Raw genomic sequence first — 18,880 nt, 5'->3', positions numbered from 1 at the left:
ACAGCACTGTTCAGGTCCTTGGCCTGATGGAAATGGAGATACATTTGGAACCGCAGTCCCCTTTGCTGACAACTTCAGAGCTACAGTCAGCACCAACTGTATCCCTCAGTGCGGCACTGCTGGTCCCTATCAAACTGAGGGCCATGACACTGCCTATGGATCAGGCATATGCATTGTCGTCTGCTTCGTCTTCAGAGACTGAAGGTGAGGAAGATCCATACCAGTGACATCTTTATTCACCAGATTCTCTCCACAACCTTCCACATCTTATGTAGTCTAGACACCTCTCACGAGAGAAATACTGGGACCTGCAGAACCCGGCCTGTGGTTTTCTAACCTGATCTCCAGGCACTTACCCGTCAATGTCCATGTGACCCTGTCGGCGACCCTGGACAGCTCAGGGCAACTTTGGTCAGAGGGAGAAACTGCGCTGTCAAAAGTCTGCCCCATCTATAGCATCATGTCCCAGCAACCCCTTCCTGTTCCAGTACAGCTACACAGAGGAGGAGGAGATGGAAGAGCAGACGTCAGGAGGTGACTTCTCTCACTGGTCACCCTACCCTCCTCATCCCCTGGTGAAGCCATTGTACCACCCAAGACCCCAACAACTGAATGATTATTAAGTATTCCAAGGCCCATTAAAAAGGATGGCCGAGGCCCTCCAAATCCCTATTCAGGAGGTACAGAAACAGACAGAAGTTAGTGGATATACTCCAGGTGTCTTCAGGAGGAAAGATAGCCTTCTATGTCAACAAGGCCATTATTGACCCTGCCAGAATTCTGTGGCAGATGCTGGCTTCAGTCCTGCTTATCTCTTGTAAAGCAGATGGGAAATACCAAGTACCTCCCAAAGGTGTGAAATGATTTTACTGCACCCTATACCATTCTGCCTTGTGATCACAGTGGTGAATGAGAAGGCAAAACAATTCAGGTCCACATTAAAGGAGAGAGAATCAAATAGGCTAGATTTATTTGCTCAAAAAGCCTACTCTTCAGCGAGCCTACAGTTTCATAGGCCAAAATGCTTCCTTCCAAACCACTGGTCAGAAATCAAAGACAGGATACTGATAGACGTCTTCATGGCCTGGGACAATCTCATGATAGACCTCTGTCACTCAACACAACCCCAAGTTTCAGAAACTCTGTGCAAGAAAGGGGATACGTCCAGGGTCTATAGCATATATGTTCCTGATACCATGGGCAAGAGACCTGAATTATACTTACCCCTGACCCCTCTGGTTCCCAGAGCATTCTGCAAACTCAGGCCTCGGTCAAACTCATCCTCATAGCTCCAGCGTTCCTCAGACAGTTCTCATTCAAGGATCTATTGAACCTGTCAGTATCTCAGCTCAGGTTCTTACCTCTATTCTCAAATCTGCTGTCTCAGAACCAGGGACAGATTTTAGAGCTGAATCTAACATCACTGCATCTCATAGCATGGCAGCTGGAGGGATGTCATTGGTATAGCAAGCTTTCTTCTCTCTGGTTGGAAAAAGTTCTAATAATCAGTAGAAGAGAACCAACAAGAAAGCTTACTGGCAAAATAGATGACAGTCTCCCACTAGTGCCACCAAAACTCATTCATTCCATGTTATTTCTTGATTCCACAGATTCTCAAATAGTTACTTGAACCAAAAAGGAAGAACTTGTTCTTCAGTCCTGCCAAAGTGCACTTGGTAGACTTTTCAACTCACCCCTCTCCAGTGGAGGATCACACAGTCTACTCCCATCCAGTGATGATTAGATTTTTGAAGGGGATAATTAAAATGTTCCTGCCTATCAAGGAACCTGTCCTCCATAGGATTTAAACCTACTTGCATCCCTCTTGGGACCATCTTTCAAAACCTATGGGCTTCTCTTGTCTGCTATGTCTGTCAATGAAGATAGCATTTTTGGTTGCTATAACTTCTGGCAGAAGAGTGGGAGAGAGTCAGGCACTAGTGGCTGACCTGCCACACATGGTGTTCCACTCAGACAAAGTGTCCGTGAGAATATATCCTAAGTTTCTCCCCAAGGTAGTGACAGTATTCCATTTGAATCAACAAATACATTTATGAATATTCCTCCCAAAATTTCATGCATTCAAAACTGAGGCAGTGTTGCATACATTAGAGAAGTCTTGGCTTACTGCTTAAACGAACAAAACCCTTTAGAACATCACCAAGACTTTTTGTCTCTATTGCAGAAAGGATGAAAGGCTTTGCAGTTTATCCCAGAGACTATTGAACTGGATGTCCAATTGCAATAGAACCTTCTACCTTAGGGATTAGGCGGTGAGAAGGAATCAAATGGTGATTGGTGGACCTCACCCTATATGCTCTTGCTATGGAGCACGAGGACTGAAAGAGCTCCACAGCGATAACGAAAAGCCTCTCATATATGGCTCATGAGGTGTCTGTGCATCTTCAGTGGAACGTGCATATGGACAACACATCTCAGAGAACTAGTTACTCTACACAGTCAGTAACTTCTCATTCCCCAACATTGGTAATACTTATAGTATTTAATGAACTGCTGCTACCAATTGTACCAAACTTTCTGAAACAGATACCGACACAAAGGAACTAATACGGTTTGTGTAATAATTTTATTAAAAGGATGCAAAAATATGGAGAATATAATAAAACAATAGAAGATGAGGGGTAATAAACCAAAACAAAGCTAAGATTGAAAGGTTTCTAGGATATATTTATGAAATACTACTCTGCATTGTTGTGTTGTACCTATACGAGTATCTCTATATTCAGGATTTTAAAATTAAAAAAAAAAAAAACCCTATAGATTTAGAAAGGGAAAGGAAATAGAAATATAATGAAGAATAGATACCATCATCTACAATAACAGTTTCTGCATTTTGGAGAACATAACAAGGTCCTTAGCTAGTCAACTGTGAGCGTAATTATAATACTTTGCACTTAGAATAACTATGTAGTGCCTTCATCCATGGAGCTGAATAGTTTACATCTATTAGATAAGTAACCATGAGAATTGGGTACTACTATATTTATGTTTCAAATGGGGAAACTGAGGCATGCATAGACTAACTGACTTGCATAGAGTCATGCAGTAAGCCAAAAAAAGCCAAAAAAACAATGTTGAGAGGAAAAGCCAGGAAGTTTGATATTTCGAATGGAGGTGCGGATCTCTTTGGGAATCTTAGACATAGTCTGCATACCCTAGGTTGAAAACCACTGGATAAACCTTTTGCGGATCCCTTACACATAGTCTGTGGACACCGCAGTTTGAAAACCACTGGACTAGAGGCTTCAGGATCGATCTTCTAAATTGGCACTGAGGAGTAATGGCCAGATATTCAAAACAACCTTGGAAATTACACACACCTGTTTAGAGCATGTGCCATATTTGCTCATGCAGTTTTGAAGGTATTTGAAAATTCATCTACCCACTTTTTTTAGTAGTAGCAGTCTCACAACATTCTACAGATCTTCATACAGAGGATCTGCAGAACACTATTGTTTTCCTTTGTTAAGCACAGCAATGCATTAGGCATTTCACTTACAGGTATGCAGAAAGATTCCTACCCCAAAGCGGTTACAGTTTAGAGGGACAACAGATAAACACAGAAAAGGAGATGCAATGCAACAAAAAGCCTCTAGGGCAGAACAGAGAAGTTTAGGAAATGTCTTTTAGTTCCATGATTTTTGTCTGGGTTCTTTCAAAAAGTTTTCTATCATTTAATACTGAGAGAGGAGAGATTACAGTTTGTAGGTTGTTTAGAAATCTGCTTTTCTGAGTTTCATAATTACATACCAAGTATATAAATTGATATACTCTAAATTGTATTGCTTTCAATGTCCCAAGACATTTTCTGAGTGTCACTACAAACGAGTGGCCAGTTTCAAAGAGCAATAGGATTATCCTAAACATTCCCGCATTGTTACATTTGTGATCAGTTCTAATCTCTATTTAAATAAAATACTTAGTATGGGAAAAATCAGTTTGCTAACCTTTAAAATGTCTCCCAATTAATTCATGTGCCTCCTACAATGCTCATGAATTGACTTGTGGTGAGTGTGCCTCACCATTCATATCTTGCCTCCTCACAGCAACTCTTAAATATCACTATTACCACAAGTGTAACTATCACGCTATATGTGCTGGAGTTATGGAAAAGTTAGTGTTGATATAATATATGTGCTTTGCTATCGCTTTGATATTTTGGAGGAAGTAAGCAGATACCAAAAGCCTTGTCTTCATTAAGAAAAGAGGGTGTGTTTTAAACACACAAGCTAACACATTAACTAAAATGTATCAAAATCCTAGTGTGTGTAGACAAGGCAAGTTGTAGTTTAAACACATGTTAGTTGGTTGACGAAAACCCCTATAAGTTTATAACTTGACTTGGCTACACTAAGATTTTAACATATGTTAGTTAATATGTATTAAAAATACACCCTTTTTCCTAACAAAGACAAGACCTTTGTTGTCTGCTTATTGTCTCCAATATAACAAAATATCAAAGCGATAGCAAAGCACATATATTATATCAACACTAACTTTTCCATAACTCCAGCACATATGGCATGATGGGAATGTTAAGATCAATATTATTGATTCAGTCACTGTAGCTGTAGGGACCAATCACAAAGCCAGTGTCTGGATACAGATCCAATATTTTCTCATGCTCAGGGATGTTTGTATCCAGTTCATCTACAGAATTCATGTTAACATTTTGACCATAAACACTGGTAGTTGGATGGAATGCTTGTTAAGTTCTGGTCCACCTCTAGTATAAATAGTACCCAGCAGATTTTAACTTTATTCAAATTTTTAACAAAAGGTACTGACTTTCTCAGCTGGAGATTGCCAAGGAAAAAGTGCATGTTAGCTGACTCACAATATTCAATTTGACATTACATATGCAGCCAAGGGTCATGTGTTTATCCATTCTATCAGAAGAATCATTTCATGTTAGTTTAAATGGAAAGTTTTTCCATGAAGAGCAGGCATTTTATTTAAGCTATCATATTTAGTGGTGAATATACAATGATATATAAATAAATATGTACAAACTTCTCAGTGTCAGGAAGTTTGTGCATACTATTTGGGATATATTGAATTTCATTGGTACTTGGAGCTGAACTTCATTAAGGCTGATATCAACAGTAACCTTAAAAAGGAGAGTTACAGTTGCCATAAAAAAGTCAACATTTGCTAACCATTCTCACACTGGCATGAAATACTCCAATAGATAATTGTGGTATCAGAGGCATCAGTGTGGTAAATGTTGAGTTTGTGATCACTGAATAGTGATAATAAACACGTTGGAGATGGCACAATGTGCGTGTCAGATTTCATTGCAGTTGAATATCGCAGACTATATACATGCTTCACATATAGGCACTTCTAAATGTAATGTGCCAAATCTTGCAGTCCTGATTTAGATCTTACTCAGGCAAAATCCCAATTCACTTCACCCCATTCTGCCCAAATATAACCAAAATACAGACGGAAGTCAGTGAGAACTCTGAATAAGAACTGCCAAAGCATTGGCCTTATATTTTAAAGTTTGTTTCCGCTAAATCAGTAATGTTTTAATTAATACAGTGTGACTAGGCCAGTATTCAGAAAACAGAACAGAAAAAAAGGTTGCTATGTCATTTACTTACTATTGGTAAGAAAGAGTCCTGAGTTATTAAAAATAACTTGTGTGCATAGCTAAATAGGCCCTTAGATGCTTTTTTCTTTTCAAACAGATGTCAACATTTTAATGGTAGTCGAGGACTTTACATTATAATGTATTTTGCACCAAGCATTTTGGGTTAGGAAGCAAGGTAGCTAACTACCTAATTTCCAATTTAAGAGGGAATGGTACCAGTCTAGAAATTGTGTATTGCCCAAAAGTTAGTTCTTAAGTGCCCATATGTCTCTTACCTGTATCTTCTGCTTCCCTTTTATTCCTTTTGTACTGGTTTTATTTACGTTTCCAGGCACGTGTTCTGCTTGGCTAAGCACTGTGAGTGATTGTAAAGAAAAGAAAAGTAAGACAGCTTTGGTGAATAAAATACACTGAGGTTTATATTTACCAGCTAACACCAGGATGAATTGTAATCTCTTAATTTAAGAAGAACTTTTGTGGTTTCCCTTACTTCTTAGCATTCAGTCTCAAAATCTTTGCTGTCAAAATTTTGTTTTTTTCTTTGCCACTTCTCATCTTTTCCAGCACTCTTTATATTTTGCCTCCTATTCTAATTTCTACAAAATCTGTGTTCACAGCTTTAGTTTGCATGGAAAGCATAGCATTTTAGAAATAAGTTTTCTGGGAGAAATCCTGGTTTCATAGAAGTCAATTGCAAAATGGCATGATTTCACCCACTATTATTGGTATCATGACTACCCTTATGTATCATTATCTTCGCTTAAATCCAAATACTTGAAAGTGGTATAATATTGCTTCAAAATGTACATGGGAAAAGGCAACACAGAAGGAAATGAATTGTACAAATATCTATAGCATGTAATGCAAGTTTGTCTGTGGCAAATCCTTAGTTACTCCATTGATTTCAGTGGAAAGTTACATGGAGGAAGAGTTTGGTCCAGCATCCAGGGTATTAGTAGAAATGTAAGTGTGGTAAGCAGAGGGTTTTTCTTTAATCAAAATTATTCATTAATCTGGTACTTCTAAATTTACCCAACCAGTATTTGGTAGATCAGAATGGAAAGAAGTTTATATGTTATTCTGATCATCTTTTTATAAATTGTACAAAACAGCTGTACAGTAATCTAAAGGAAACATGCAATTCTCTTATTGTAGCTATCAGAGTATAACAACATAACAAATATTAATGTACAAAGACTCATTTCAAAAAAAGGAATTTTCTGTTCCCCTAATGCCAAAAATATTTTTTGTATAGAAGAAATAGATAATCTGAATTTAACAACAAAGGGAGAGCATTTTCAGTTTTGGAGACTACAAACACATGGATGCTTTGCTTTTTCCTGCCTTGTTAATATCATCTCTCTCCTCAAGGGAAATACTTTTTTTGTTATCTCCAGCTCCTCAGTTACTTTCAGCATGAACTATACAAAAGCAGTACATCAAATTGGTTGTGCAAGCATGATTTTTCAGTTGTATATGTGATGTAGCTATAAAACAAAGTAAGCACCGCTTTTGCAGTTTAGTATATGTTAGTCCCTGATGCTCAGAGGCTATTTTCTCACTTATATATCTATTTAGTCACTTTAACAATTGATGCCCTGCATGACCACTATGGGCTCAGGGTTTTTTGTTTGTTTGGTTTTGTGTTTTTTCCCTAGGTTTTACAAACAATGAAGACTGAGTTTTGGTATTTATATGGTATTTCCATCTTGTTCATGTATTTATATGTTTTGTTTCATTATATGTGTATATTTCATATAAGACAATAAAAATAAAGTTTAGAAAAAAAGTAGGCACCTGAAAAATCTATGTTATTGTTGTCCTATAAGACAATTTGCAGTGACAAAATATGTCGATGTTTATAAACTCACGGAGAAATCCTAGGTTCAGTAAAGTCAATGGGAATTTTGCCAGTGACATCAATGAGGCCAGGATTTCACTTTGTTTTTTTGATGTGATATGTTAGGGAAAATGCTTGAAATTGTTATTGTACCATCCAACTGATAGTCAGAGTTCCATAAAATGGCATAAGAAGTGTCAAAGCATTTGAGAAAGTAGAATTTAATGAAGAAATCTTTTTGTTCAGAATGTCTGGAAACAGAATTTGGTAGGTATGTTTTCAATATTTCCACTGTTGTCTTTGAAAATTTAATAGCATGTGTTACAGTAATGTGTCTATAGGAACTGACATTCTGAGTAACTTACTGTTGGAGAACTGCAATGCCTCGAGGAGAAAGAAGGGAGAAAATATGGCAACCTTCTGAAACAACTGTCAGCTCTGAAAAAGTAGTACCGTCACTCCATCAGCCCCAACACACTAAATACTTCCTACCACCCCTTGTCTTCCCTTCATACGACTCACCCAGTCGTATATTTCAGGTTTAGAGACAGTTGAAATTCCTGTAGCATATTGAATACGAGATGGAGTATGAGATAAATCAAAACATGGCTGTAATACTGTATGCGGGAACTGTGTGTTTGACCTTACTTAATAGATTCTTAATGTGCATGTGATGTCCATGATGTAGGTGCCACCATATTATTTTTTACATTGCACATCTGTATAATAACCTTGTATCCTGCACGTCTTTGCACATTGCACAACAGGGAGTGCCCAGTTGTTCAATGCAAATGGATGTGGACTAGTGCCGCATGGCACTAATAAGATTAAGAAATAGGCATAGTCCTTCATATGGAGCATCTAAAGCCTCTTGTATGCATGCTCCCTTCCTCTCAAGAACACAAGATCAAAAATAGGACAAGTTGTGGGGTGGAAAATGAGTGTGCATGAACAGACTTAAGCTCAAGTGTGATCCTTAGCATGAAAATTGAACATGTAATTATACACTCCTCTCTTTGACCTTAATGCTGCTAGTAGGTGGGAGTAACTTAGCAGCTGCATATCTCACTAATACAGAATCTTCACTCTCCATCCTTCTTGTCACGTTTACCTGGATCTTAGGAGCTAGTCAATGGAGCTATGCTGATTGACATCAGCTGAGGATCTAGCCAGATGTTCAACATTCCACACCTTCACTGTGCAGGGCAGTAGATTTTTTCAGGTCCTTCATTTGTGACATTAATGCATCTAATATTACTTTCCAGAGCCCGCAGTGCCAAATGATAACTGGCCCATTAAATTATTGCTGACAAAGACCAGATTATTTTTCTGTCCCTTTCTAATTTAAGAAAGTAGTAGTGTTGATAGTTATGATATCTGATTTCTTTTCACCTTTCAGCGCAATCCCCCCTTAGTGGTCAATGATCTGTTTGAAGATATCAAAGATGGGGTTATGCTACTTGCCCTTTTGGAGGTTCTTTCTGGTCAGAAACTGGTAAGGATTTGTTTCCCTTTGAATTGAGAAAAAGTGGCTTTCTGAACATCTAATTTGATTATAATAATTAAATAATCCTCTGGGGGTTTTTTTACATTGTAATACATAAAAGACAACAGGTACCTGTGTGTTACAGCATAAAACAGGCTTATTAGCTGCATGGTCTGCCTGGTTACAGTATATGGAATACTTTATTATAGACTGACTTTCCTTGTTTTACTCCCTCTTTGTGATACGCTGAACATATGCATGCAGTAGTTGTTTTGCTATTCATTTAGTCTTTCTTCCATTCAGCAAACATTCATTATTTATGTGCACCTTATCTATCAGTGTGTGTGTGTTTCACTGGAGCTTAACATTAAAATGACATTTTTGTTGTGTTTGTGCACCAGCATCATCAGGATCTGAAGCTGACTACAGTCATAAATCATTAGAGCCAGGAGAGGGAGAATAAGAGCGCGGAACACTTTCTGTACATCTCACAGAAATAATGGCTATCTTACCTGTTTGGTTTATTCATTTATTCATGAGAATGGTGGATAGTTAAAATTATCTAGGGCCTGATTCTCATTTACACTAAGGCCCCTTTGTTCTTCTCTTCCAGTGAAATGGGTCCCAGTTTACACCAATTTGAAGGCCCCTCTGCACTTCTAGAGCTGTGCAAAGAGGCTTTGGTGTAAATGAGAATCAGTCTTTAATTTTGTGGCCAACTTGACCCTATGCAAGTCAGCTGAGGTGAGTAGGGTTGTACTTTAGGAGTTCCGTCCCTTTCCAAACCAGCCTAGGGATCAGATTGCATGGTCTTAAAGGATAGAGAGACAATCTTTCCCCAAACTCACCCTACGGCTCAGGAGTTCCACTCTGCCCCCTACTCATGGCAGTATCTAAATGGCACACTTCGGCCCTTTATTCCTATCTAGCTATCATCTGTCTCCATAAAATATAGAGAGGCATTTTGATTCCAGATGCCAACCTACACTAGATTATAACAGCTTTTAAAGTCATTCTGATTGTGAGTTTAAACTACTTGCCAGTGTGACATTAAGCATGCTTACGTATACTTCGCTTGAATGAAAATTGCTTAATGTGAGTTGTATGTTCTGAAGGGTTACTAGGATTTCTGCAGTGGTGAACTGCACTTGAGTTTTTCTGACTGTGTTTTATGTTTTTCTGAGAAGGGAAGTCTCCCCCTTGTGGTAAAATATTATTAGTGTTTCAAGAAAGGAGCTTTACCATAATAGTGACATTGAAATTCCTTTTATCAAAGCCAACATAAATACACTATTGAAAGAAAAGAGGCAATGTACAGCCAGAAAAATTACTGGAGTTTTAAAAAGCCACTGTATCAGGATTACTGAAAGGATAGTAAAAAAAAAAAATACAGATTGAAAAGGATTTTTCATCCAGAATGGTCCCAGAATGTTTTATAATCTATACAAAAATATTGGTTAGGATTCCTTTCTATGGAAATGCAGCCACTGCTGGGGTGGAATGTAGTTGATGATTTAAAATGCACAACAACAGTACACTACAGTTAGGAAAGGAAGTGAAGAATATTAGAACTCACTGAAACTGCAGGGGGGATTTCAGGATCCATAGCAGGTCTTTATTAACGCTGTTTATGATTTTCTGAATAGGAGTGAAAATGGAAATAGTTAGTGATACATTGATACTAAAATGTGGATTGCCTATTAGATGAGTTGTTCAAGGTAGGGGAAACCTATGGGCCTGTAGCTCTGGGTCTCAGAGATCCATATTTCAGATATGAAATTTGCATGTTCTTATAACTTATCTAGGCTATGCTTTGATTTCCAATTTACTGAAGAGATTCCTTGAGAATGATACAACTGTTCTCTAGCTTTTCTTGATGGAGTAATGTATCACAATATGATTAGATGTAAATTTAAAATATCACTTCACATTTTAAAAGTTTAGGATATATGAAAGTATGTGTGTCTTGATTACATTCAAAGAATTGTATGTCTCCCTTAGGGTTTGTCTACACTACAAGTTATGTCACCATAAATTATGGTGCTCAGGGGTGTGAATAAGCCACTCCCCTTGAGTGACATAAGTTACACCAACCTAAGCGCCGATGTAGACAGTGCAATATCGGCGGGAGAGCTTTTTACAGCAACCCAGTTACCACCTCTCGCAGAGGTGATTTTATTATGTCGAGGGGAGAGCTCTGTCCAGTTGGCATAGAGCATCTTCACCAGACTCGCTACAGCGGCACAGCTGAACTGATGCAGCTGTGCCGCTCTAGTACGTCTACTGTAGACTAGCCCTCAGCCTAGGGAACTAAATTTGGGAAAAAAAAATCCCCTAGAAGGACTCATGATAGTTTGCTGGCATTAGAAAGGCCGTGAATCATAACTGATAGGGTTCCCTGGGAAAAAAGCAAAGAAATCTACTGCAAATTGAATTTTTGAAATAAAATAACCTCGCTTGGTAGACAATATTTTGGAAATGGCATGTTCACTTCTTCCCTTCATTTTTTGTCCAAAAAATAAAACCTGTGTAAGATACAGAAGCGATATTGGGAAGAAAAATAGCTGTTGGTAGAATAAGAATTGTGATTTGTCATTTAAAACTTCAGTGAACCGTCTACATTTATACATTCAGAAAAACATAGTAAAGAATAAAGAAATTAGTGAATATTGGGTTTTGACTAGCTTGTGTTGTGGGGTTGTTAAAGTAAATAGCATTTGATGATACCTTTGGATTATAAATGAAGGTTAAGATTCTGTCATGGGTATTTTCAGTAAAAGTCAGAGACAGGTCATGGGCAATAAACAAAAATTCACAGAAGCCCACATCCTGTCCCTGACTTTTACAAAAAATGCCCTGGGGGAGATGGGATAAACAGAGTGCTGCCGGGACTTGCAGCTGCTTCAGCCCCGCCGCTTCTCCTGTGGCAGGGGCTGATACTGCTGCTCCAGGCCCAGGGGAGCTGACCCAAACCTGGCTGCGGCCCACGGGCTGACTGCTGGTCAGCTGTTCCAATAGCTGCAGCTCCAGCCCTGCCCAAGAAAAACTCCCGGAGGTCCCGGAAAGTAAAGGAATCCATGACTTCCGTGACAGAATTGTCTCCTTAATTTTAATATATAGATTTAAAATTTAAATTTAAGCAAAGCTGTAAAATTTGCCTGCAATATTTGTACCTGTCATATTTGCTGTATATCTATTTACATATACAAAAAACCTAAATTGAGTTCAGTAAGGAATATTTTCACATATCAATCAGGCCACTGTACACATACATGTACTTTTATGTTGACCTGGCCTTTACTTTGTAATAATGTTGGTCTAAATCTGACTGTAATTTGCACTATTCTTTCTTTAAGCCTTGCGAACAGGGACGTCATCTGAAGAGAATTCATTGGGTGGCTAATATTGGCACTGCCCTTAAGTTTCTAGAAGGAAGGCGGGTAAGTTTAGTTAACATTTTGTCAGCACCATTTTGTTTCCCTCAATTGTTCTTTTTTGAAGTCCATGCTCTATCTTCACCTAATTGCTGTAATCTTGAAAAGTCTGGGCTAACCGGAATCCTAAATGCCTATGTGCTGTATGCTATAAAAGGTACGACACAATGAAATCTGAAGACCTCCTTCCAAGGTATAGTATTTATGGTGTAACTTCTTATTTTTGGACATTGAGCAACTATTAATTGACTTCTCAATTATGATGTGCTCTTCAGTTTATTTTCTTACATCCCATTATGAATACAGATACAGCCCTAGCTGTTAATGCGTTTTGGGGTAAGCAACTCATTTGTAAATATAAGAACACATCCCAAACTTAATTAAATTATATTTGCAAAAATAACTTTCCATAAAGAATAGATGTGAGAACTTGAAAACATTCTGATCATTATTTCCATGACTGGCATTCAGGCTAGGGTCCTGACTTATTCTGGAGAAACCAGCATTGTTCCCATTTTAGTACCAGAAATGTGACAAAACACAATAAATAAAATTCAGAACATTCTTGGTATGAGTGCCAAATTAAGTAATCCCACTTCTGCATGTATTCCTGGGTCTCATCCTCCTGCTATCTCTGCTCTATTGACTTATATTTATCTTTTTTATTATCTTAGATGTAACTTGCTCCTTTTTCCATTTGGTGTTTTGTTTTAATTTCTACAACACCAGATTGCATCTGACAGCATGGTGATAAAAGAGTTTAAACCTAGGAACCAGCAGCCATCAGTTGCCATCAGTAATTTTTGGCACACTTCGCTTCTATCTCACACTATGATATCTCTGACCTAATTACTTTTCTGCCACACAAGAGACAGTCATAGCAGCTCCCTGTAGAAATAAATCCACCTCATGTTGTTTATTTGGCTCAGTCGTGGGTGGGAAAGCTAGAGTTCAAGAAAGGACAAAAGCATTCCCAAAACAATATTTTGCTTCAGCCCACCTAGTGAAGTTTTTTATACAAACAGTGCTACAGCTGCCGTTCAGCCTCAGAACTGTGTGCTCAAATACAGTTTGGGCTGCCTTGCCTGCTCAAACTGGTGCCACCAAAAAGATGACCAGGACAGAGAAAGAGAGAACCCAGGGTGCAGGCAGAAAGAGATACCCATTTTCCTTCTCTCTGAGAGGCCTGTGTAATCTTTAGTAGAGGCCATTTTAAATAACCTAAAGCAATCTCATGTGATTTTCACTACTTCATCCAAAAGCCTCCAGCAAAAATGCCCTTTTTCTAAACAGAAGGAATGCTGGACCATCTATTGAAGGAGTCCTGAGATCTATTTTATGATCTGTTGTTGAATGCTGTCTTTGGTCTCTGATGTCAGGGTAGCGAAGCTTTTGTCAGATAGTTTTTATTCTACAAATACAGGGACATCTTTAAAAACAAAGGTAATATTTCATATTCCTATGATAAAGCTGGGACTCAAGGTGCCTTTTGAGCCACAACATAGCTTGCCATTTTCAAATATTTGGAGGTAGAATTGTGTGAGTCATACACTGCATTGTGCAAAAGTCTGAAAACTAATTGGCACTAAACTAATATCTTTTTGGACAAAGCTGGGTTTTGTCCTGGACCTGGAAGGTTTTCTTTCTAGCTCCTCAATTGACTTTAATAGGGTGCAAGCCAAAGAAAATACCGTATTTGATGGAATATGCTCATATGAGCAGTGACCTAATCAAAAGCTTTTCAGAGAGCCCTGTCAATCTTTTTATCTGTGGGATCTGTAAGGAAAGCTTTGTTTTCTGGAGGAAATGAAGATTTGTTGGGGCTTCAGACAGCTTTGGTGGATGTGCCCCCAAATATCTTTTCTTAGTAACTTTTCCTTGTTAACCAGTAGAAGAAATATGGCATCCCAGTGTCCCCAGGAGCTTATACTAGATTTTGTGAAGTGGATTGGCAAAATATCCTGTGGAGAATTCTCCTCTAGGACTCTTTCCATGGTCTTTCTTGGATTTTAAGAGGGGAGGGAGTCAGCTGTACAGGCCTATATTAAAGTTTTGGCAAACAAACCTTGATGCTTTGCTTTACGTGTTACAGCAGCTTCTGTGGCTCCTCGGTTGCTGAGTCGGAGGACATCTCCTTTCTCCATATGGTTAAAGGTCACATGAAATAAGTTTCCTGCCCTCTTAATGCCAACCAACACTTGAAGGTTCTGCCCCCCACCCCTGCTCTCATCCCCATCTTCCTCTCACAGTCACATCTGCCTAACACGAACACTGTGGAGTCTTTGGTCAGTGACTAGGAGCACCAAAAGAATGTTAAAGGTTATTGACAGTGACCGGCAGTACTGCTGCTTTTTACAGAAAAAAGGAGGCCCTGTTTGCCTGGAGATGCAAAGTATTTTAATTAAATTAATTCATTTATTAATATATTTTGGGGGTGCATGGAGATTTGGTTCTTTAAACAAAAGGAAGCTGTCTTGAATTTCTCAGCAGGATGATGTATAGGAAGGTGGAGCTTTATCTTAAGCTACACAGTTTTTCCAATTGAATGTGTTTGTTTTTGAAAAATTTCAGTAGAAATCTAATACATCAAAAAATCTAATGTGAAAAAAAAGAAAAAAAGTTGAAATTGACCAATTGTACACCAATGGAACATTGACTTCAGTGAAGTTATTCATGATTTACATCACTATCACTGAGAGGAGAATCAGATCCACTATGTCCTTTTTCTTTCCTTTTTAATGCTAATTCTATGGTTATTCTCTCTCGTTCTATTTCATAGATTTGTTTTGCTCTTACATTTTCTTTGATTCTACACTCTGTTGTATATTCAACCTCTTTACTGAGGTTTTTCTTCTAGCCTTATTTACTGTGAGCATATGTCTAGTGGTTAGTGTAGGACCCTGAGTCGGATTCTGATCCTGAATTCTGTTTCTGTCTTTGTGACTGATTTACTGTATGACTTTGGAAAGTCATTCATTCTTCTCTGTGCATCCATTTACCTATATTTAAAAGAAAAATAATAATGCCTACCTCACTAGGGATGTTGTGAATCTTAATGTTGGTAAAGTCCTTTACAATGCTTGGATGAAATGGACTCTACTATACAAGTATCCCATCTTTTCTTTTCCACATCTATTTATTCTTTTCTTGCTCCCCATTTATTTCCTGTTCCCATCTCCTCTCTTTCCCTGAGCATCTTCATACAAACTATGGCAAGAACAACTTGTTCACAGCTCAATGAGTAATTTGAGATAACAAGTGAGTACAAGAATGGAATATTGTGGATTTTATGCATTGCATTGCTGATTAATCTAGTTATAGCAGTGCTTTCTTTATGTTCTAGAATTTAACTACCAGGAAAATGAATTAATTTATCACATTAAGCTGATTTTATATATCACTGTTTCCCCTTTGCTTTTCATGCTAGTCCACGTACAGAGGATCACCGGTTGGTAGAAAGATTTTCTGGAATTTTTAACCCTATAAAAACTTGCATAAGTTAAAAAAAAAAAAAAAAAAAAGTATAAGTTAAGTGGTATATTTTTCCCATTTAAATTTGTATATACTAATGGAACAATCCTGTATTGGCAAGGGTGGTAGTTTAGATTAGTTTTTACATGTAATTCCTATGATACTATGATAAATCATGTTTAATCACAAACTGAAAAATATATTCATTTTGTTATACTTCTGTTTGTTATCTTGCTTCATTTTAAGGCATAACTGTAGCTGTGCAATATATTAACTGACATTCTGGTCACTGCACTGAATTTTTGATTCAAGAAGCTAATTATTTCTTTGCATAAATTGGTTACACACCAAACCCATTCAGAATCCATGTAATAATGTCTCCTGTATGTGATAACATGTATTTTCTTTTCTAAACAGATTAAGCTAGTCAACATCAATTCAACTGATATTGCTGATGGTAGACCTTCTATAGTGCTTGGCTTAATGTGGACCATAATTTTATATTTTCAGGTATTGTAATTTTATATATTTGACTATTATTTATTGAAGTAATGGGCCAGATTCTCACCCGATATAAATTGGTGTAGCTCCAGTGATGTCAATAAAGCTATGCCGGTTTACACCAGTTGAGGATCTGGCCCAATGTATGTATGAGGATGAGACTATTCACCATCTGTAAAGTTAAGTGTGTGTGTAAGTCTTTGCAGGACTGTGGCTCAGGAATGTATCTTTTAAATGATGCCAAGCAGCTATTGGTATATACTCCCACTTCTTTTCCTGAAGAAAGATATACAACCAAGCAAATAAAAAAAAAAAAAAAAGGACTAGCTGTAAACAAGCACCATCAATCACTGTAAGCCTTATTTATACTAACAAAGAGTCTGCTAGTGAACACACAAGGTTTTCAAGTCCAGTGGATTCAATATGTAAACATTGTTTATTATTTAGGGCTGAAGTCTGCCCTCATATATACATTGTGAGACACCTCCATATTTCATTGGAAGCTGCAGATACTTTCAAGGACAAAATTTGATCCTGATTAGTGTGTGTAATGAGTCACTCACCTCTTGAGCACTTTCTTGTAGCTGAGTGGGGTACTACAGGCCTTTTCCTGCTCCTGGCACTGCCTGTAGGTTGCTGGCTGACTTTTAGGGGTCTTCTGTAGCTTGACCCTTTGGCTGAGTCAAAAAGTCCAAATGAATCCCTTCTGTGGTAGTAAAGAGCTACTAATTGAACAGTCCCATTATCCTCAGTAGGGTCTTCAGCCCCAGCTCTGGTCCCTTTAAATTCAGCCCTTTGTTTAGGCCCTCAAATAAGCCCTGTCCCCTTTTTGGGGTTTATGCTACTGTGGCCAGTCAGGGAACCCAGACCCACCTACTACTCTAAGTTCCAATCCGATGACCCTGTATACAGCACCCACATACCGCTTGATTTCAGTTCGTTACTGTTTCTTCCTTGGGCCTCTCCCTACCTGGTCCATGTTAGCTTATCTCAGGGTAAGGTTCTTAGACCCTCTGTCTCCCTGCAAACCAGGTAAAGCAAATGCAGCCAGAAACACTCTGGTTATCCTGCAAGTTCCTGTGGCCAGAGAGACGCCCCCTTGCTTGCATCTCTGGTCCCAGCCAGGAACTGAGCAGCTCAGGCCAGGCAGCTCCTTTTCTCTGGGCCAGCAGGCCTCTGATTGGCTGTTGCTAGGCCCTCTAGCCCTTGGAGGGTCACATCTCTCTAGCTTTCAAAATGACTGCTCCAGAGAGTCCTCTCTAAGCCAGCTTGAAGGATCCAACTTTGCTGCTCTTTTCCTTTCAGCTCCCGGCTTCTTGGGGCAGGGTATGGTATGACCACAGGTACCCCAGCAAGGAACGGCAAAGGCTGAATACACCCTGTCACAGAGTTGGTGGTAGAGTGGAAATCATTTATGCTCTCCACGGGTCAAAATGGGGAAAAGATGGTGTTACTCTTCAGACTCTGCCCCTGGGAGCTGTCAAAACGAGACACTGCTCACAAAAAGATGATTGTGTGTGCTGCTTGGCTCCATGGGGCTCCTTGAGTTTGGCTTTCCCTTGGCATGGCTTTAGTTTGTCCATGGGCTTTGCTAGGCTTCTTGGGCTTGACTCCTTCTTGACCCCGAGGGAAAAAAGTGGGGTATCTCCCAAATGCCAAGCACTTGTGGCATCAAAATTACTACAGTAAATTGTGTAGATCTGAGATTCTCCCTCTTGTTTCTTATATGAGGAATGCAATAATTAACCATATTGACATTTAAATTATCACTGGACAACTGAGTGAACATCTCACTGAAGTGAGTGGGGCAGTTCTCACCTTGCAGAGCTGTTATTCCAAGCTGTCTCTAAACCAACCTTTCCACCAGTTTAGTTTTGTGATTTTCTTTATAACCATTACAGGTAGAAACTTATTTTTTTAGAAAATGAAAACTGATGTTATGGGGGGGGGGGGGGAAGCTTCAGAGAAGTGCTGGGGTACAATGTATGGGTGTGTAGCAGATGTTGCTCTGTAAGGGAGTCTGATTCTGAGCAGTTTTGTGATATCCTGTGAGTAGCCTCAATTCCCTGAATTGTTTCTTCAGGCAGGCAAAAATGTGCCAATCCTTAGACAGTGCCCTTCTGATAGAACCATTTCTTGTTAAAACCAAGTTGTGAATGTTATACTCTTAAAAGTGTGGGACTAACGGTTTTCATTTGAGCCAGGCATGGGGCAAATAAGTGCTTTGCAAATTGCCTCACCAATGTTTGCTAATGCACCCCTGTACTCACCTGCAGTATATCTACTATTCCATCACAAGGCCTTTCCTAACTAGAGACTTCCAGTCATTCAGAATCATGCCATAACAATGCACTAGTTTTGTGATGAAAATGAAACTACTACGATGAGGTCATCAAAGTCACTTTCACTATTTTGAGGAGGGCATGGGAAGACAATTGAGGCCTTGTTAACTTCCCCAGCTGCCATCAAATGCCGTCTTCTTGGCCATTGTTGGTTAAACATAGTATATTTGGAAAGGTCACTCTCAA

General features: G+C 38.7%; 1 protein-coding gene across 1 annotated transcript in view; it reads left to right on the top strand.

Annotated features, from left to right (window-relative positions):
• Positions 1 to 18,880, top strand: part of SYNE1 (spectrin repeat containing nuclear envelope protein 1) — a 458,068-nt gene that overhangs the window by 102,390 nt on the left and 336,798 nt on the right. Inside the window, exons 4-6 of the mRNA XM_067542425.1 lie at positions 8,860 to 8,955; positions 12,303 to 12,386; positions 16,269 to 16,361. Coding sequence (XP_067398526.1) covers positions 8,860 to 8,955; positions 12,303 to 12,386; positions 16,269 to 16,361 — 273 coding nt within the window. The remainder of the gene's footprint in view (positions 1 to 8,859; positions 8,956 to 12,302; positions 12,387 to 16,268; positions 16,362 to 18,880) is intronic.

Source organism: Emydura macquarii, unplaced genomic scaffold (genome assembly GCF_026122565.2).
Source record: "Emydura macquarii macquarii isolate MOO-44397 ecotype Brisbane River unplaced genomic scaffold, CSIRO-AGI_Emac_v2 contig_705, whole genome shotgun sequence".
NCBI classification, from domain to species: Eukaryota; Metazoa; Chordata; order Testudines; family Chelidae; genus Emydura; species Emydura macquarii.
This window is presented reverse-complemented; position numbering and strand designations above follow the sequence as displayed.